Below are 21,886 nucleotides of genomic sequence, written 5' to 3' on the forward strand. Positions count from 1 at the left end.
TTAACACTGTCCCATAATTTCACTTTATATTTTTTCTCACAATTTTTTTTCTTTCTCCATTGCATCACCAAAAACTCTAACGTTTTGGGATGTATACGCTCGCGGCTTACTATAGCAAAAGTCCATCGAAACGAGTAACTGCATTCATAATTTCTCTGAAAAAACGATTCGTATTTGTAATTAAATATATAGGAGGGAAAAAAATACATATATATATATATATGTTGGTGATTTGATGCAAGCACTCATAAGTAAATTTTGATTAAGAATACATACAACAACATTCCACTGCATCAACTCGTAACCATAATCTCATATGTTTATATGACACATTATTCGACCAGCATAGATATTTATGAATTCAACTTTATAATATCAAATTTGTAACTGTCATTTCATCAAGAATATCATTGATTTCAATTGGAAGCATGCATGAATTGAGAATTTAATTTATGATATAAATGAATTGGGGGGGGGGGGGGACAATAACAAGGGAATGTGTATAATTCTATTTATTCTTCACCTTCACCAATATAGAAAGAATTACGAGTCTAGGGGTTTCACAGAGCTTTTGACATGAAAATCTTCAATCTTTGATTCACTTAGCTGTGACGTGAAAAGCATCAATGCCCGATTTTGATTGGTGGGAGGAGAGTGATTCTAAGTCGTAAGCTGTTGTTTGAGTTGCCTTGTCTACTTCCTCAATGTGGTAAATAGAGCTCATTTCCCTATTCTTGCCCCATAACACTCCGTATAGCCCCAAGACAATCAGAACTGACCCTCCAACTCTGCCAAAAACAACGCTCCCAATATTACTACTAAATAATAATTACATTATTATATTAATATTTAAATAAATTAAAATAATTGAGCGATACATCGTTAATGTTAATATCAATATAGTTCAATATATAAAGATATAAGAAATCGACTTACGTTCCAACGTAGAGCTTCTCTTCAAGTAAAGCCCAGCTAAGGACGGCCACAATAACTAGCAGCAACGGGCTAAACACCGATACATATAGAGGACCTTTCCTTTCTATACACCATGACATTAGGCAAAATGCAAGTGCAGAACAAACAATACCCTAGCAAAAGAACCCACTACGATGATTACTATTATTATTTCTTTAAGTCGAATAATTAATCACATGATTGTCTAATTTTAATTTTGAAATTAAGAGAAAGTTACCGCATAGACGCTCGAAACAATCCTAATGCTGGGACTGAGCGACCAAGCGGACAAATTATGGTCGAAGGAGAACCCGACGATCACACACTGAACACTTGCCATTAGACACATCAATGCTGAGCTTGAGTACGGAGCTGCATACTTCTGGCTTACTCTTGTCTAGAAGAAGGAAAAGAAATAGCATAAGTCAAATATTGAAGGGATATATTCCCTTATATATCTATTTTGTTCGTTAATAATTTAAGTATTTTATGAGTACATCAATCACACAGTCAGTATATGACAAACGTGATAGATAGTAGATACTTACTTGAATAATTAACCAGACAGCCCAAGAAACAGCGCTAACGATGAGGAGAAAGGGCCCCAAGATCAAATTGACATGGTTGATGGAGTTGTTGGTTCCTGTCTTGTGTGCATAGTTCCAATGAATACTGGACTCACCAATATCCACAGCAGATCCATGGTAGAATGACAACAGTAGAGCTCCACCAACACACACTATCGTTCCCAATATTTTTGCTTGCCCTGCCTTGCTCTTCACTCCCAACTTCTCTAATCTGTCACAAATAAACTATGTCATAATTAATTCATAGGAAAAGAAGATTAATGAGCGACTTACGAATTCAATCATTAAAGAACAAAAAATTAAACATTTATTTTAGAGACAAAAGAGAGGCATAGTTCTGTGGAGTTTGGTCTAATACATTAGTATTTATACAAACGTCTTATGTCCTGTATAAAATTACAAGTACACCTCCTAAGTGAACGTCAATGCATTTATCTTGAGGGTGTATCTATAAAATTTTGCTTCTGATAAAGAGCGTAGTTGTAGTTACAACTATAATTAGGAAGTGTATTTATAATTTTATAAGGATCGAGCAGAAAGTATATATGTAATTAGACCTGAACTCACTAAAGGAAGACGAAAACGAAAAGCTTACCGAAAAGGAAGAGCCATAATAAAAGTGACAGCAGGATTAATATTAGTCAATGCACATGCAATAGTTGGAGTTGAATTCTTCAGCCCAACAAAATATGTGATCTGATTCACTGTAACCCTGCACACACACACACACATACATATATATATAGGGAGAGAGAGAGAGTAAAATTTCATTTGGAATTTTCAATTATTTGTACGAGTATGGAATGTAAGGAGTTGAGTAACTGTTACTTACCCAAATATGGAACATAAAAATATGTGGAAGAAGATTGATAGTGTCATTTTAGGCCGTGTTTTCCTGTAATATTGAGATGAACATCACATTCCCATAGCTGAACAAATAATTACCTCAACACTCCACCAAAAAACTTCCTTAAGTTGTACTTATAATTATAATTACAACTTCAGAAAGTGTGTTTTATATAAAATTATAAGTTTTAATCCACAAGAATATTTTAGTCAGTTCACCATACAAAATGGATGGAAAACATAACGGATTGGGCTAATTGTTAGACGACCGTTAAAATCAGGAGGTATTAATAATTTTTCAAACAATAAGGAATATTCATAATTATGCAAAACTTCAAGCGAGGTGGTTGTAAATTACCTTATATTTTATTTCCTTGTATCTTTTACATTAGAGAAATTAAGATGGAAACACTTAAGCTAGATAGAGAGTAAATAAAAAATATAGATGAATGTATAATTTCGATATAATTATATGTATATGTATATATATACACATTTGTAACTAAAAAGAAACAATGGGTCAAACACATCCAACAAATATAATTGAATCAATATATCAAAGAATAACTCATATAATGAATGGTTCCAAGACAAACATACAACTTTAATGCAAGAAAATAACCACAAAATTAGAAATATGTAGTGTAATTAAGCTTCTCTCATTCTATTATAACACGTAATACTTAATTTACACGATATCTTATCATCAAACTTTTTAGGTACACATATAGTGTGTTACGTACTAGTATACATGATGCATGAGTTTATTTTAACATTATAATCTTAATAATAGCATAACTTACGTGTATTTTTCCCTCTAACTTTTAGAAATTTGACCACTTATATTAGTTGAAATTCGATATTTTGCCACAAAAATTCTTGTTTTTCATGTCAAATTCAAGTTATGACTAACTCATGATTTTCATTTAAGAATACTTGTAGTTAATTACAACAAAGTTTAATTCGATGTATGAAAATGTTGCACAAAGGCACTAGTGCATAGCAACATACATACCTCTCCATGAAATAAGCAAAAGGGGCAATGGCGACGGTAGCAAAGACTTGGCGGTAGGCGACATGGACGAAAGGGTTCATTCCAGAATCCATGGCGAGCTTAGATATAATGTTCATACCGGCGTAGCCTAATTGCACGATAACCATCGCCAAGAAAGGCAATAAATCTCCCTCCATCTACGTACGCACGATTTCTCTTCTTAATTAATTAAGAAGAAAAACATGGAAGTGGGAGGTTGAAGAAAGCATGAAAATGAAGGGGGGGTATATATAGTTAGTTGGAAATGTGAGAAAAATCCAAAAGGGAAAAGGAGGGGGAGGGGGAGGGGGGGCGTGCAGTGCAGGATTTCTTGTACTTGCATGGGTTTCACGCATGGGCATGGGCATGGCCGCTCGCTCTTGCTTTCAGTTAACCTTACTTATTGTTTGCCAGCTTTGCCTAATACCTTTGCAAAGGAATCATACTTGTAGTAACCAAATTGATCACTTTCTTCCATATTTTCTGCTTTCACAATATCTTTTTTTTAATATGTTGACAAAATTATATTTTTGGTCCTATAATTATAAATATTTAGTATTTTTCTTTGTCGTGTAATTTACTCTATTTATACATTTAGTCATTTTCTTAATGAATTTACTTTTAAATATCTCACATTTTTGTCTCCTTCATATTGGAGTATATCTAATTTTGTGTCCCGTAATTATAGATCGTTTATGATTAAAATTATCAACACATGACTCCATTTGTCAAAAAATGACCAAATGTGAAATGTTCAAAGCTAAATTCATAAAAAAAAAAGAACTAAATACGTACATAAAGTAAGTTACAGGACTAAAAATACTAATGACCTATAATTACATGATCAAAAATATAATTCTGCATAATATACATTTTGGGGGTGATGAGTAGGATAACTGTTGTGGGTCCCGAAGATATAAATAGCTTTTTTCCATATTGTTTGTTTTCCTTTTAGGGTTAATTTGTTATACTTCATTACGTCATAATTAATGCTTATTAATTAGAAGAGTCACAAACTTTTATTTTCTACGTCAATCATGTATTTGGACTCTTTAATATACTCTATAATATGTCTGCCAACTTATATAAGATATTAAGATTAAAGGTGTTCCATAAATTTTTCAAAAAATGGGTCTATAAAATTAAAAGATAGGATGAAGAAACTTCTATATAAGCTCCTTTAGGGGGGGGGGGGGGTTAAGAAATTAAAATTATATAATAAATTAACTTCTCTAATTTTAATCATCTTAATAATAATATTGTCGTGAATAATATCTTATGTAAGTTGCATGATTTTATTATATTCAAAAACTTCTAGATCAATTTAATTTATTTTTTTAATATATATGTGAACTTATAATATATTTAAATAAATTTGGACGAATTAACATGTTGTTAATCATTTCACGGCAGAAAAACAAGTTATGTTTCAGTAATATTTAACTCATAATATTAGGAAAAGAAATGTATGAAAAAAGAAAGTGTTAATCTTAATTAGTAATATTCTAAAAACCCATTATCACAATAATAAAATTAATTAATCCCTATTTTAGGGCATAATTAATGAATGGGTTTATCCATTTGTGTGTTTGCTTTAATTACAAGACTGCGAATTAAGGATTCACAAAGCAGCAACTTATTAAATATCGCCTATTTTCAGGTGTTTTGCGATTTTTGTATGTTACTTAGGAGAGCTGAGGTCAAAGAAACACAATGGACAGCTCATGATGCAGTATGATATGATGATTCTTCATTCTTGACAACGTTAGCGTCAGCACGGGTCCTAATTAAGCTTTCATTCCACGTAATTAATTAATCATATCCAATTTCATGTTGTTGTGTGGTTTAATTCAAATATTTTATATTATAAAGATTATACAAAAATTGGAGAATGTTTGGGTGACCTAATTACGCTACAAGAAATACAGCTTTTAGTTATAAATTAATTAGCACTGTTGGCAAATATTTTGTACACGACTGATAAAATCATAGCGAATATTGATCGATCATAGTCAAAATTTAAATATTCGTACCGATTTTAGTTGAGCATGATCGATAGTATTGATTTGTCATTAATTTCAAGCTGCAGATGAAATAATCTTATTTTCTTTAGTGTATAAGATCGTTACGACATCTTATGTTTACAAGTCTATGATATCCTATTTTGTTGTAGTGTCTAAGCTCGTTACGTCAATTATTTATATTTATATTTTTAGTCTGAGTTATTTATTATGTTTTATTTATTTTTCTAAAAATATAATGCTTTGGTACCTTTACACAGGCACTATACAAAATAAGAAATAATAATAAAATGTTTATTTGCGACAGACTTCTGCAACGACGTTTTAAAGACATCTGTCACAATTTGAGTTTTACGATGGGCTTTTGGATGGTTGATGATCAACGGCTCGTCACAAATAATCTACAACGGGACATAAAATCCATCACCAATATTTGCAACAAGCATATAATTTTATCGTAAACCTGATAATATGACAAATAATGTAATAAACAAGTTCAAATTGGGTCCATGATGAATTTTGCAACAAAAAGGCATTTTTAGCTTCAGCAAAAATTGGTGCAACAGTATCATTAACTGTCATTTGTGAGTGTTAACACGTATTTTAGTGTCGGAGGGCTCTTTAGACGTCCCATATTCCTTTGTTGTTGACCTGTTTCTAGTTGATTCTATCAATTAATAATATTTTTATTTTATCACAAGAAAAAAGAAAATTACTTAAATCAAAGTGGAGGTTGTTAGGGATTTGATTACCTAAATATTGCACAAAGTTTGGCTTCTTTTTTTTTATTATTATTTTTTTTCTTTTTCTTTCCGAGAAATAATTTAGCTTTTGAATGAGTGATTGAAAGTTTTGTCACAAGGAACAATTGGAATATAGGTTCTACCTAATAGTTTCCGTGGCATTTCTTCATGTGGTGTTCATTCATAGTGGGGTGTTGGAGGGACAAATTAGCTAGGTATATAGTTACCAACATCAAATTCATATTTGTTTTGTTTTATTTTTTTAATTGAAAGTGATGGACAATTATCAATTGAAATAAATTAATTATAATATTACTATCGAATACTATATTTAATAAAAACAATTACAACAATCATGTCTAATCAATAATATCAGATAAATTAAATTTAATCAACACCTATTATTACAATAGACAACACCTACTAAACAGTTAATAACATTCCACTCATATGCACCAGACAACACCTACCATGCTAGGCCTCATTGGCATCATATTGTTCAATTACTGTCTTGAAATTGCATGAATTTAAAATTTTCTCTTATGGTATGGGTAACTAAACAGAGTTAGTAATGTACGAATTAATAATTTTTTTGGCATATACGAAATAATTTCTTATTAATTTTACTTTATCATGCAATAAAATTTTAATTTTCACTTAGAAAAAAAAAAGAAAATATAGTATTATAAGAATTCAATTTTCTCCAGTTTTTATTTATATTTTTTGATAAGTAAATTGGACCGTTGATAATATTTTTTATTTATTTTTATTTTTCTTAATGAGTAACATTTTGATGTTTTGACCCATGACATTTGTAGCATGAATCAGAAATGGTGAGGAATCCGTGTGGGCCTGACTATTTGGGCCAGTCCAACAACTAATCATTGTACTACTATACCTATCATAATTAAAAATTAACAGTCGGGCATATTTGATGTGTGTATAAATTTTTTTTTTTAAAAAAATATTATATGTATTTTTTTTTCTTAAAAAGCATAAAGTACAACTTTTCCTTTATTGCAATAGTATAAAAATTAATTTAAATGCAAATATTTAGAGAAAAAAATTTGAAAGAAATTAGATTTTGGTTGTTACCTTGTATTTAATTGAAGCAAGGTGCTAATGAGGCCTAATTTAGTTGGCAAAGCTGAGTCCCCATGATTTTAAAGGTCATGTGTTCAAATCTCATCTTGTGTATGGGATGTTCTGTCTATTGAATAGTAGGTCTGTTGTTTCTATTGAATAGTAATTATTGATTAGATTTCGTTTTTATTTTATATTATTGATCAGAATATGATTGTTGTCATGATTAATATTTGATAAAAATGAGTATAATCGATTTATTTCAGTTAATAATAGTTCATTGTTCTTACTTTAAAATTGAAGCAAGGTAAGGGGATTTGTTAAATTTACATAAAGAATACCAAATTAGGTTTGCTAAATCTCCATTCTCTCCCACTTAATTATTAATGATTTAGCTTAATTTTTATGAACATTTGGAGTTTAACAAATTCAAATTAATACTTTTGTGAGTGAAAATAGTTTTTTTTATATTAATATAGATTCACGTGTTGATCGAAAACGAACCAACTCTAGACATATTTAAAGATAATAAATCATATTACACAAAATTATACAAGTGGTATATATGTTGTGGAAACATGAACAGATTTATACAATATTGATACTTGGTGTTAAATATTTATAACTAATCAATAATTATTATGAAAATAAATCAAAGGGTCTTATAAGGAATATATATATATATATATATAAAATGAAGTAACAATTTTCATTAATTTCGTAATTAGTCAAGATCTATGCCTTTTCTTTATTTAGGTCATACTAATATGACCCTAATTAGAATTGAACCCATGTATATCGAACTCGTAATGATTATTCAATCATTTTTTAGGTTAATGATTCATGTAGAATCGTACAAATAAATACTAGCCCTTCATATAAGGCTTTTGACACCTTAAACATTCAACCTTCATATTCCATCCCCAATGATTTTACTAAATCAAGCATAAAAGATTATAATCGAAATCTATTATATGTTGTTCTCACGTATTCTTATCTTGCAAGACACGCAACTCAATTCATAGCCCAAGCATATTTGGAGTATTCTATATTCCGTTGAGATTTTTAATGAATTTTTCTGATATGAACACACGTCACGCACAATATGATTATCGTATCAAATTATTGAATTATACACATAATCGAAAAATAACAACCACATCAGGGCAATGAATTAGAGGATAAAATTGTAATTTTATATTAGCCAGCCCCTAGCATTATCTCATATGTACAAAACTCTTAAAATATAAGTGTAAGAAAAAAAAATAAAAAGTGTAGTACATATTTACCAAATTAATAAGATAGAAGACACGTTCTACCCTGTTTATTTCACTTTATTTCGTACCTCGACAACGAAAGAAACGTTTGCTGTGCATTAGTCGTGCGAATTAATACTTAAATTGAATAGAATGTTGCATCTCTGGACAAATGCAAATATTTGAATTGACATAAATGATTAATAACATTATTGTATTAGTTGAAAACCGAAAATGTTATTAAAAATTAAGAAACATTTATAGTCAACAAATAGTCTGATTCGAATGCCTCTTTGCGAATTCTTGAAAATAATATGGAAAAAATTAGTTGCTAGTTGCAAGAATTTCTATTATGTGAACGACTTTCAACAATGTTGATGTAAAACATTGTGACGTTTAGAGCGAAATTATATTTTTAGTCCCACAAGGTAGAGGATTTAATATTTTTAATCCTCTACTTTACGAAATTTTTAAAATGATTCTAAAATTGAAAAAATTCAATACGTTTACTTCTATGCTTTATCAAATTTTTAAAATAATCTAAAAATTAAAAAAAGTTGACACATATTAATTTCATAAATTTCGTAAATAGAAAACTAAAATGGACACAAGAAAAAATATTTATACTGAAATTGAAAATTTAACCTACTCAATTATATCAAAAACATTTTATATTATTATATTTATATTTAATTTGTAAAACAATGCTAATTTAAATTTCTTTGTTGAATTTAATATTTTTATTTAAATTAATCAATTAAATTTTAGTAGGGCTAAGTCAATTTTGAGGGTTCCTGACCGCCTATGGTGCTAAATAAAAGATACTTATTATTACAGGGAGAAAGTAGTTAAAACTGTGGAGCTCTCATCATAATGAATTCGACCAATAATATCTGCTTTATTTATTTCACATCACATATCTTGTCGAGGCTATTTGCCTAAAGTTTTAATTTAAAATATTTTTAAAATTTATATTAGTTTATAAAATATTATCTATCTATACTATATATAATTAAAATTGGTATGTTAATTTTTTATTTTTTAAATTAAATTAGTATTTTAACTTTTTCATTTATCACGATTTTTCATAACTATCTTTTGGTATTTTTTTTCTCATTCATATTTATTTTTTATATATATTTAACTCTATAAAAAGTAAATGATATAATTTTAAAATATTTTCTTTCAAATATTTATAAAAATTATATACATTAAATATGTCATACTTACTAGTACTATATATAATTGAAAAACACCTTATCGCATTTTTAATTTATTAGTATGTTAATTTTTTATTTTTTTAAATTGAATAATTATTTGTAATTTATCGACTTATTCTGACTTTTCATGACTACCTTTTAGTGATTTTTTTTTCATTTCTTTTTATCTTATATTGGTCATCGCTGCATGCAATACGCGCGAGTATGTTAAAAAAAATAACTGTGGTGTGAAATGGAAAGAAAAGAAAAGAAAAATTTGTAAAGGAATGACAAAGAAAAAAACATGAAGTGAGGTGAGAGAAAGAAACATTGGAATTATTATTTTGATGAATAATTTTTTAATAAAAGGAATAAATTAAAAGAATAAATTAGGATATTCAAAAGTTGGTACATCAAAAAGTTTATATATATATATATATATATATTAGTATAGATATATATTATCTTATACTAGTAATTTGTGGCGCACCCTATGTATGAACAATTTTTATGAATTATTTAAAATAAAATATTTATTATTTAATAAATATATACAAAATAATAAGGTAATATGATTTTTGTAAAAAAAATGGTGACAAAAATAAGATGAAAGAAAATAAAAAAAACTATAAAAAAATAATAGGGGTGGGAACTTAGATGAAAATTTTTGAAAAAATAAATTAAATAAAAAAGATATACCAAAAAAGGAGAGACACCAAAGAGGTGCCCTGTCTTTATATATAGTATATATATATATATATATATATTATCTTATATATATTTTAAATAATTTTTAACTCTATAAAAAATAAATAATATATTTTTAAAATGTATTTTATTCTAAATATTATATAAAAATTCTGCCTATACATAGAATGTGTCATACTTACTGGTGATATATTAAAAATGATACTTTATAGGATCGATACGGAAGAATTTGATTAAAATTTTATAAATAAATTAAGAATTTATTATTTTTTAGATGAGCCTACAGAGTTTTAATATATTATTTGTTAATTTTATAAATTAGTAAAATAAGATACTTCAAAAAATTAGAAATTCACCCAAATACGGCAATGAATTTTCAATAATCAGATGGAATTAAAATAAAGTTCAATACACCAAAGGTGCTCTAAATAAAATGTCTAAATTCTATTTTTAATTACTCCAGAAATTTAAATTGTACTAATAAATTTCTCCGGTGCTGCTACAAAGACAGATTGAGGTCCAACCCTTTATCTCCACTTTTCTCATCACTCTCCTGTTTTCCTCCGTCGGTTGAAGGCCCTGCTTCTGCTGCTTTCTCCATCGGCGGTGACGGTGGCGGCGCTGCCTCCATGAAATCCTCCAGCCTGAACGTGGGGTTCCATACCGCCGCCGCTCCCCCAGCCGGCTGCGGCCTATCTGCGGCGGCTTTTTCTTTGGTTTCGCCGGCGGTGGCCATGCGCTCGCGAACCTCTCTGGTGCTCTTAATCAGTGCGAAGAATTTCTCGATCTGCTCCTCTTCATTTTCTTCTTCGCCCATTTTCCTTTTCTTTTTCTCTCCGTTCATAATTGGCCTCAAACACGGAGAACGTAGATGGGGGGCGGGGGCGGGGGCGGGGGTGGGGTTGGGAGGAGTAGGTGGTTGCTGGATGAACTTATGACCCTAATTAGAAAGTTAAATAGACCAGAGGAAACCGCAGCATGGTATACGTCAGACTGTCAGAGGTCCTTTATCACTCCTCATAATATCTCTCCACTCAAAATTGGCGATAATTACGATTTCTTCTCCTAATATTCCGCGCAATTACACATAAATTTTTTTATAATTTAAAAAATTATATTTAATACTCTTAAAATTTATTTTGATTTAATAAATAAGTATATTTATTAATTAAAATTTATAAAATCTTTTAATATTAATAAAAAATTGAATAAAATATCAATATTTACCCTCCATTATTACTGGTTATTGCAGGTCAAACAAATATTTTGTGACTAAACTACTTTTATAATGATGAAAATATACCTTCTCACATGCAAACATGTGAAGATGTATAAGGATACTTTAGTCATAAAAATATTATTCAACCTATAATAAATCAGTAATGAGTTAATCGGATATGGGTTATTTTAAAAAAAATTATTAATGTCATCAAATTTGGTGAATTTTAGCTAATGTAAGAACTTATTTGTTAGATAAAAATAAATTTCAAAGATAATAGATGTAAATTTTCAAACTAAAATTTACATATAATTATACTAAATATCCAGGTAAAAAAATATGATTATCCCTAAAAAATATATATTTATTAACATACGTTATAAAAAAAATTATAATATTTACACTAAAAAACCAAATAATAATATTAAAAATGGTTGTGGATGATATCTATTGATGACCAAAAAAAAATATTTTTTGCTATTACGATCATTTTTATAATTTTAATAGCAAAAATATTTGAATAAAATTATCACAAATCATAATTAGTAATATAAATTATTCAAAACACGACTATATTGCATAAAATAATTGGTCTGGTGACTGAAATCAAGGTTCCATTAATAATAAGTGTGAGTCTATGTGAATGTGTCGGTATTTATTTTATTTTTATATAAATAATTTATTTTAATAGATATTTATCTTATTTAATATAATTTTATTAAATGAATTAATGTTTATAAATTAATATTTTATTACTATTATTATTTTTTATTGCAGTTATGAAAGGCATTCTTATTCTATTTTCTTTTTTATATATATATAATTAAGCATAGAATGGCTTCATTATAATTACAATTGGGTGTTATTTTGGCGATAATTTTGTTTTATGTACAAATAACTATAATTAAATTTAAATATTTCAATAATTTGGTAGTACTGAGAATTCCGTCTTTCACACTGTGTATAGAGAATGATTGTTTATTTATTTGGAAAAAATAATAGAAAATAGTATTTATAGGTCAGCAGCACGACTTCAATGTGGGTTGACAAATACGTGTTGTCATGCGGCATTGACTGCACCAATCCATTATTTATTCATCCCAATGAGGTTTCTATTATTTTTTTTTTTTAATCAACAAAAATTTGAGTTATTTTTTATGTTGTTTGACGCTTTTTTTTTTATAATAACTTTTTGAATTAAATATATTAAAATTCCATTTTGAGAAAAAAATAAAATAGTGCTCATCCATTAACCTAAAAATGGGGTTAATTTTGAGATTTAACTATAACTTAAATTATATAATTAAATGTGAAATTGTGAATTAATTATTTTCTTGTTCTAAGATCAATTATTTTATAAATAATTATGCATTCGTCGGATCAATCTAGGGATCGAAATAATTATATACTTTCATGTTGTCTCGAATGTTTACTTTTTAATTCTAGTTTTTTTCTGAAAAAATAATGATTGGATATTTGTTTCTTTTTTGCACAACTGAATTTATTTAAAATAATTAATTGAAAGCTTGAAAAAAGTGTAGAAAGTAACAAAACCAAATTACTAATTTAATTAATTTGATGGAGATGTATTGCGAAATTAATTAAGTCTTTTTTATAATATAATTAGTATATCCATAATTAAAGAAATTAAAAGTGGTGGGTGGTCAGTGCTCACTACACTCATCAAGAACATGAAATTGTCCCCCACATAAATAAAGAAACTGTCAACGGAGATCATTAATTCCTACATTTCTACCTTAATCATTCAACTCCATCCATAAATTTATCAAAGTGGACGAAACTAACCTTGTAAATATCATTCTTCAAATACACCTATTTTTTGTGCCAATTTTACCAATTTAAGTATCCAACCGTTACAGTTGAAGTCGATTATAAGTAGTTGTAGTTGTCTTTTGGCTAATTTATAATTTTATAAAGAATACGAGATATTTATATAATTAGACATAATTTTTTTATAATTTAACACGAGTATAAATTGTTTATATAATAAAATCTAATATCAAGGAGCATCACTGCAATTTACTAAGATATATGGTAACAATACACCGTATTAAACTTACAAAAATAGACCTAAGATTTTAATTTTTTTTAAGTATTTGAATTGTGATGGAGAAATAGATGAGTGAACTCTAATGAATAACTATAAATAAACATATTTTAAAAGAAATAATAACATAATTATGATATAATTAGTTTATTTTAATTAAAAGAAATTGGAAATGTGAAAAGAAATTATAAAAATATATTTGAAGTGTGGAGGAGTACAAATTGAGTTTGTATGGGAGTAGTTTGGAAGAAATCAAACGGCGTCAGCGGTGAGCGGAGACATAACGCAATTTCAAGAGATGTCATGTGCTGTTCTGACATGTGATATGTGGCGTCTTGCTATTGCTCTTCTTTGGCGGCTTCTTACCCTCCTTTTTAAAAAAAACGAAAATGTAATTAATTAATATTAGTATATTGAGAAATACATCCATCGAATTAATATTTTGCGAGTTATTAATACTTTTTTTGGTAGACTTTAAAAGACTTGCATAATATTTGGTTTCAATTTTGGTTCGTCTTCGATATGGGCCAAAATATGGATAATATTTACCTTGATTTATTTTGAAAATTTTGATGGTGTTTTAAAATATTTTGAAATAGTGCCTCGTTTGTTTTTTGTCAAAATAAGTTTACACTAATTATAGGCCCTACAACTTAAAAAATTATATACATACTCATAAATATATATAAAATAGACATGATTTGACAATGAAAAGTAGTTTTTTTGTCTCCTACTAAACAACATCAAACATACCATACTTATTTTATGTTATCTCAAAAAACAAAACCAATCATACACATTATCTCTATCACATACTTTTTTATCTTTGTTTTTCTCTCTCTATTTCCATAAAACACATTAAAATAAATTAAAAATAAAATTAAACATAGTTTTTTTGTTTGTGAAGTTTGTATTTGAGAATATTTAACAAATATTTAATAATTAGGTGATAGTATTTTTATATTATTTTAAAGAGGATAAATATGGCTGTAAACGACAAATCCTATTTCGATAGTGATTGAAAATATTTTAAAAAAAGTATATTTATATCATTTATTTACTTTTTTTAGGAGAATACTAAATACTTAATTTAATGATTATCACTTGACATCTTCGTACAATGTACAATCATTAAGATATATTTACTTTTTGTAGATGTTTCAATTTTTTTAGAATTATAATTTCTTTTTTTTTTTCATTCATCATTACAGTCACCAATACGTAAAACTACAACGGTAACAATTAAAAAAATACTTTATTTTTATTTATAATTTCTTGATAAATACATAATATAATAAATAAAAATTTATATTTTTTAAAATATATATGGTTATAATAATATATTTACTAAAATTTATAACACACTCATTGTGCTTCTTTAAATAATTAATCATTATAATGAATTCTTTGGCTACTTCCTTTATTTAATTTATATTATATTTTAATGCCTTATCCCTCACTTTTAAATATATATTACAACTATTTTTGATGATTAAATACAAAATTTAAAGTGAAAATGGACGATCAAATGACTCAATAGTGACATATTTTTCACATGAAAGATATATGCCAAGAATTTGAATCCCAATGTGGATTGGGAAACCATCTTTGATCTTTCTTAATTAATTAAAAAAAAACAGATTAAATTAAAATTTAAAATAGTATATATATATATAAATGTCATATTAAAAAGAAAATGATAGATTATGTTTTGTCATAAGAACTACAAAGGATTTTGTGTTATACCATATATATATTTTTTTTGTTACATTGTACCATCCAAAATATATAAATTTTACATACAACAATTGCAGACCATTTTTCCCACTCCAAAGTAATCACATGCCATGCTCATAGTAATTTTGGAAAAATGGTCAACATGCAAACCTGGGATTTTCATGTGCATGGAGTGATATTTTCCTCCTTAAAATTCCCATGTGCACGACATGTGACCACCTTTCGACAGAATATTTTATCAAAAAATAATTTGAGATAATAAATTATATGGAAAAGTGATTTGAAATAATTATGTGTAAAAATCTTGTACTTTGGATCATAAAGTATAACAAAAAATAAAATAAATAAAATTTAGATGTCAAAATAAATATAAAAAAAAAACCTATTGCAAATATACCCTAAAAGAAACGTAATTTTGACTCATTGTCTGTCCTCTTCCCAAATCCAGAAAGTTGGTCTGGGTCTTGACTGCGTGTCCTCCAACCTCTCACAATTACAATTTCTTTTAAATAATAATAAAAAAACAAGAACTCATGGACCATCAAATTCATATGATAGCTAATTTTTGGGGAACCTCTCAATTCTGATATTTTTCCAAAGATAGGACGGGAGGGGCGGGGTTGGATATAAAAAGACAACTATATAGTCACCGGGAAATTATATAGTTCAAATAAATTTGATTAGATTTGAATCGATTATATAATAAATATCATATATTAGTCAAGTAATTATTGTATAATTTATAAGAGTGGCCTGTTATGTATCAAACATATTACATGCAAGATTGGGGGCAAAGCATTTTATACCAAAAAAAAGAAAAAAAGAAAATTGGATTAAGTTTGATTAAATTCAATTAATTATATGATGAATGGTACTGTTATTATCTTAGAATTATATAATAATTGTATGATAAATATAATTTATTTACTGGTCATTCGATAGCTTTAGTTTGGACTGGAATTTTAGTGACATATAAAAATTGTAATTATAAATGTGAGCATGGGAATAAGAAAGAAAAAAAGGGTCATGAATTTTAATAGATCCTCGTCCTCTATGAAAAAAAATTGGAGTTGGAAATAATAAATAATTAATTAGATAAAATCATACAACTTGATTGGTTGAATCACGATCATATCGTAATTGATTGGTTGCACACTTTGTTTTTCACCACTACCAAAAAAAAAAAAAATTATTTCTAATACTACAAATCATCGTGCTTAATAATCATAGTAAATCAAACTATCTACTATAATTAGACAAATTCGAGCCAACTTAAATTTTTGACCAGGTTAATAATCAGCGTTCACTATAATTTTTAATGGTGAATAGCAATTTACCCCTATATGATATGAGCACATTACCCTCCTATGAAAAAAAATATAGCAATTTATCCCTCTATACTTTTTAAAATGAAACAATTTACCTCCTTATACAGGGACGAAAATTGCTTCATTTAAAAAAAAACATAGGGAGGTAAATTGTTGTATTTTAAAAAATACAGGGAGGTAATTTGCTATTTATTTTTTCATAAGAGGGTAATTTGCTCATTTGTGATATCATGAGGGAGTTGGTTGCAATTTTCCCTAATTTTTAATATGACCAAAATATGTACTACACCTTTTAATTATAGCAAATATTTTAAGAGATTTATACCACTTATAAGTGTAGTTGGATAGCAAAAATCTTCAAATATTAAATCATTACTGAACTAACATTACCTTAATCAAATATCTCTAAATAAATAAATAAACAGAGTATGCTCGATCACTTCTGACTGACCAAAAGATTGATCCAAGTCCAAGTCTTCATCCCAAACAAAGAGGAAGCCCATTCCGGCTAGGCCCATATCCACCACATCAACCATACAATTAAATTCTTGTTGAGCCCACATCGCTTAGTGGTTAAACTCGAATTTTACCACACTCATAATAGGGTGTCGAATTCTTGCCACATATTTTAGCGTGCTAAGTATATTAATTTCCACATTAGTATACCATGATTCTTGATAATTGTAGATCAATTATAGAAAACTTAGCTAGCACACATAGTGCATATATAATTCTTCTTGACGAGGTTGTGGGCTGTCATCCATATTTTCCCATCTTTGTATACCCAAAAAGAAAAGAGAAAAGAAATCATTTTAAACTAAAATTCCATCAAATGAATGTGAAAACAATAGAAATAGAGAAAATGCCCCTTGCTTAACGGGTCTGCAAGCAAGCGGTAAGGATTTTCCATTCTAATTTGACATTACACAATACGTATAAATTATAATTTATACTATTTAATTTTCAAAATTCATTCATGCCTATCATAAATTAATATAATTTTATTATACGATATCAAAATATGATAAAAGATTCAAATGAGACATAGTCGTCACCATATTTGTGTTACTCGAGACAAGGACTCCAATTCTCCATTTCAAAAGGCAATAATTATAAATGTTTACCTACTAACAAAACTTAAAAAGATGGGCACATGCTCTCATTCATTCTACCTCTCTAAAAAGCTGAATTTTTTCACTTGGAAAATTATTCCACTAGCAAATAGTTCTTAATTTCCTTCTTTTTAATTATATATATTTATTTTATTGAAAATTGTCAAATATCAAAGAAGTATATTCTAATATCAAGTAAGGGGTAAATGCCGATGAGTTGGAACATAAATGTATAAATATATGGTAAATTTATAAAAATAAGATGAAGCATTATTTGATTTTTATGGTAATAAATAAGAGAAAGTATTTAAAATTTATTTCGTTTGAGCAGTACACACAAGTGAGACAGACATGGGCAGCAATGAAAAAGAATAAACACATTGATCTCTCTCCTTTTTTTTCTTGTGTGTGTGTATGTGTGTTTTTCACTTTTGTAGGGAAAGTGAAAGGTGTATTATTGTAAATGAGTGATGGCACAATAATTGTTCACATAATAAAATAGAGAAATATTAATTTATCTAAGTGCCATTCTTTTGTATTTTATGGAAACAAACCACCGCACCCACATTCACTATCCATCTTGCTCTTCCTACCTATATTTATATATGTTTTTATATTTTCCTCGGCCCTCGCTAATCATGAAGGAATCTCAATCAGTTTTATAGCCTGCCCAAAAACCCAGATATAATAAATAAGTAATCAACGTGTAGATAAGACTAGTGGTTGAGGTGTTTTTCCTTTTTCTTTCAGCCTCTTCGTTTGAGCCATCAGGTGAGCAATCAAGAAAATTCTCAATCAATCTACTCAAAGTTGATTGTTTTTTGTTTTCCGTTTTCTTCTTTTCCTGATCCGTAGTTGATTTTCTTGATTGTCTCTGTTGAATTTCAAGTGGGCTTTAGTTTCAGTACTGCTGTTGCTGTATTTTGACTCTTGAGTTTGAGATTTTTGTTTTTGTGGGAGTCAATTCTGATCAAAGAGGTTTAAGAATGAAGAATCAAGAATGGGTTTTCGATTATTCTGATCGTGGGGTTTTTCTTCTTTCACAAGTTTTCTTCAACCCATCGTTTTTCATGTCATAGTGCTTTCATTGTTCCTGTTGAGGCCTCACTCTTACTGTAGAACTCCGTTCATGCAGATTTTGAAGGCATGAAAATGTTGTTTGGGCATATTCTGATATTATGTTCTCATCAGCTTTCATGATTATTCTGATATTATGTTCTCATGTATTCTTGGTGGAAGCTTTTGGTGAAGTATTTAAATATTTCAGTTGTATTGGCATAATCATTTTAATGATCTTTGTTGATGAATGTGGTTTTTGTTGCTGATTGTTTAGCTGTTGTTTCTGAGAGAGGAAAGAGGTTGTAGCTTTACATGTGTTTGAATTTTGATCACTGTTTCTTTGTTCCTTTCACAGGTATAGAGATAACAATTTCACTACATTTGATGCTTTGACATAGGTACATCATTTGGATTGTCTCTAGATGGGGTCTGAAGGGCCAATTCCTGCAGTAACAATCCATGTGACAGGATTCAAAAAGTTCCATGGAGTAGCCGAAAATCCAACTGAGTCAATTGTTAATAATCTCCAAGCCTATATGAACAAAAGGGGCTTGCCAAAAGGGCTGGTCCTTGGTAGTTGCACGATTCTTGAAACGGCTGGACATGGAGCTCTTGTTCCCTTATACCAAACATTGCAGTCTGCTGTGAGCCAGGATGCCAATTTGCCGAATTCTGGGAGAGTTATTTGGGTCAGTTGCTCACTTTGCATTTCCCTGTCATGACCTCATTTTTTACACTTAAGCTAAATAGGGGATTGGTAGTGCATAATAATACATTTCTGCAAGAAAGCACTTAAATGATTGTAAGTGGTGTGGGGATTCTATTAATTTAAAAGAACAGAAACTGCTTTTTTCTACTGATGGTGAAATGTTTTTCTTCAAGTATGATAAAAATCAGTCCCAAGAAATGAGAACATGAGATTCCTTGTTTGTCTTTATTGGAGTATGTTCATAATGTATATACATATATATACATGTATATAAAACTATCATCTAGTTTGTGATACGAGCGAAAGCTGTGTCATATTCCAGAGAGGGCCAGGGCTCTTTTGCATTTTGTCAATTGCAAAAAACTTTCTGTTGGTACAAGCTCTGAATAGTTTGGATTGTCCATTGTGGTATCGAATACCTAATGTACTTTTACTCTTGATATTGTGTTAAGGGTTTGTGTATCGATGATTGCATTCTAACTTACTGAAAGTTCTCGCTACAGGTTCATTTTGGGGTTAATAGTGGAGCGACAAGATTTGCTATAGAGAATCAAGCTGTCAATGAAGCTACATTCCGTTGCCCAGATGAGATGGGATGGAAGCCTCAGGTTCGACTATCCTTAAAATCTCTCCCTATCTTGTTTGTGTTTCTGAGGATGGAATAGTTTGATATAATATTGACATGCTTATATTGCAGAAAGTCCCAATTGTTCCAGCTGATGGTGGGATCTCACGGATTCGAGAGGTATTGTTACTGATATTTCTGATGTCGTTGACTTTTGTTAAGTCATTATCCCTGAGGTGTAGAAATGCAACATGAATAATCAATGAACACCCCTGAAGTTGATGATTGGTTAATTTGAAATACAAAGGGTTCAACTCATTAAAGCCTGATTCGCCGATCGTGTGAATAGGGCATGAGCATATTCTTTGCAATCCACTCTATCAAGACAGCTTCAAATCTAAATAAAAACAAAAAAATTGTTAAATTCTTTGGAACTGCTTCAAATAAGTGCTTTTGGGTTGAACTGTTGGAAAACATAATTTTCGTGATTCACGATGCAAAAGTTACAGACCACTTTTGATGGATTGCTAAGAGCTACATATGATTCTCACTTTTGAAGAAAAATGAAGTATGTATCTGAAATTGCAAAAAAGTTCTCATGCCTGCTAGGTGGATGAAGGTTTTCTTCTGTCTTTCTCATGAAAAATTTCAAATTCCTTGACAAATATGGTGCTCCATGTTTCCTACGGGAACTATATCTTTTGCTTCCCTGATTTTACACGAATTCATGTCATTTTTCTTTGTCAGAAGCGGCCACATTTCAAAATGTTGCCTTGCAGGCCACAATTATTATGTGATCGCAGGCTTCTTGTATTGCATCTGCTTTTCTTGGACTATCTATTCTTTAGCCTTCAGTTCTGCAGGTGGAAAAAAGTTTGAAGTTCTTTAACAAATGTAACTACAATTTCGGTGCTTCTAAATGATGCTTCCGTTGGATCTTTGCTGTTTATTCATGTACAATACAAATGACAGATTTGAAATATGAGGCTCTTAGCTACATAAAGAAATAAACTAAATAGAATTGCTTAGGCTTGAGTTGTAGTGTTTTTCCTTTTCCCGCCATATCTGTTTGTAAATTTAATTCCTGCAGACTTCCCTTCCTGTCGAGGATATCACCAAGTCATTGGCGAAGATGGGCTACGAAGTGATGACCTCAGATGATGCTGGTCGATTTGTTTGCAATTATGTATACTATCATTCCTTGCGGTTTGCTGAGCAGAATGGAATCAAATCACTATTTGTACACGTTCCTCTCTTCTTAACTATAGATGAGGAGACTCAAATGCAATTTGCTGCTTCTCTGTTGGAGGTACTTGCTTCTTTATATTAGCTCTTCAACAGTTCATGAAAGTCTCAAAGTTGGTCGCAAAGTTGAGACCATATTTATGTCGGGTTTGGATTTATGTATGCGAAAGCTGGATATTTCTACAAAATGCAGTGCTTTAAATAAACAGTAAGTGAATGTGAATTGTAAAATGTGCTTCTGGACGTTCGTTTCATGTTGAAGTATTCCGCCCTCCCCTCCTCTCCCTCACTAATTGTGCCAAGTTGAAGATTGAAGTTAAGAGTTTGCATTGCCATCACTGGCCAACTTTTTGTTTATAAAACTATCAATTTGGTTATGCTAAGTTTGGTTCCAAATGGAAGGGCTTAGATTTC

At 29.1% G+C, this 21,886-nt stretch overlaps 3 protein-coding genes across 4 annotated transcripts; 1 reads left to right on the forward strand and 2 right to left on the reverse strand.

The window, feature by feature from the left end:
• Window positions 1-332: 332 nt before the first annotated feature.
• UMAMIT25 (nodulin MtN21 /EamA-like transporter family protein) lies at window positions 333-3,665 on the reverse strand. Its single transcript, XM_011089220.3, has 7 exons — window positions 3,403-3,665; window positions 2,374-2,436; window positions 2,137-2,253; window positions 1,503-1,752; window positions 1,193-1,351; window positions 937-1,088; window positions 333-788 (listed from the first exon to the last, which is right to left on the reverse strand). The coding sequence occupies exons 1-7, from the start codon at window positions 3,576-3,578 to the stop codon at window positions 599-601; spliced, it is 1,107 nt and encodes a 368-aa protein (XP_011087522.1). The 5' UTR covers window positions 3,579-3,665; the 3' UTR covers window positions 333-598.
• A 7,126-nt stretch (window positions 3,666-10,791) lies between these two features.
• Window positions 10,792-11,351, reverse strand: NIMIN-3 (NIM1-interacting 3). Its single transcript, XM_011089221.3, has one exon. It carries the CDS (start codon window positions 11,272-11,274, stop codon window positions 10,930-10,932), a length of 345 nt encoding a protein of 114 aa, XP_011087523.1. The 5' UTR covers window positions 11,275-11,351; the 3' UTR covers window positions 10,792-10,929.
• A 7,109-nt stretch (window positions 11,352-18,460) lies between these two features.
• Window positions 18,461-21,715, forward strand: LOC105168987 (uncharacterized). 2 transcript variants are annotated; one of them, XM_011089223.3, is made up of 5 exons: window positions 18,461-18,665; window positions 19,352-19,642; window positions 20,166-20,270; window positions 20,360-20,407; window positions 21,318-21,715. In XM_011089223.3, the coding sequence occupies exons 2-5, from the start codon at window positions 19,376-19,378 to the stop codon at window positions 21,555-21,557; spliced, it is 660 nt and encodes a 219-aa protein (XP_011087525.1). In that variant the 5' UTR covers window positions 18,461-18,665; window positions 19,352-19,375; the 3' UTR covers window positions 21,558-21,715. The 2 variants fall into 2 exon arrangements, with proteins under 2 accessions (XP_011087525.1, XP_088740047.1); XM_088883921.1 differs by having other exon boundaries at window positions 18,463-18,665; window positions 19,309-19,642.
• The last annotated feature ends 171 nt before the right edge of the window (window positions 21,716-21,886 follow it).

The sequence above is a fragment of the Sesamum indicum genome, linkage group LG8 (assembly GCF_026168435.1).
Source record: "Sesamum indicum cultivar Baizhima isolate 11 linkage group LG8, ASM2616843v1, whole genome shotgun sequence".
Lineage (NCBI taxonomy): Eukaryota > Viridiplantae > Streptophyta > Magnoliopsida > Lamiales > Pedaliaceae > Sesamum > Sesamum indicum.

Excerpts from the sequence above, each read along its gene's own strand:
- NIMIN-3 (XM_011089221.3), bottom strand. The coding sequence starts at position 11,274 with ATGAACGGAGAGAAAAAGAAAAGGAAAATGGGCGAAGAAGAAAATGAA.
- LOC105168987 (XM_011089223.3), top strand. The coding sequence starts at position 19,376 with ATGGGGTCTGAAGGGCCAATTCCTGCAGTAACAATCCATGTGACAGGA. Across the intron at positions 19,643-20,165 it reads ATTCTGGGAGAGTTATTTGG|GTTCATTTTGGGGTTAATAG; the intron begins GTCAGTTGCTCA and ends TTCTCGCTACAG. Across the intron at positions 20,408-21,317 it reads GGATCTCACGGATTCGAGAG|ACTTCCCTTCCTGTCGAGGA; the intron begins GTATTGTTACTG and ends TAATTCCTGCAG.
- UMAMIT25 (XM_011089220.3), bottom strand. The coding sequence starts at position 3,578 with ATGGAGGGAGATTTATTGCCTTTCTTGGCGATGGTTATCGTGCAATTA. Across the intron at positions 2,254-2,373 it reads TTTTTATGTTCCATATTTGG|GGTTACAGTGAATCAGATCA; the intron begins GTAAGTAACAGT and ends GTGTGTGTGCAG. Across the intron at positions 1,753-2,136 it reads ATTATGGCTCTTCCTTTTCG|ATTAGAGAAGTTGGGAGTGA; the intron begins GTAAGCTTTTCG and ends TATTTGTGACAG.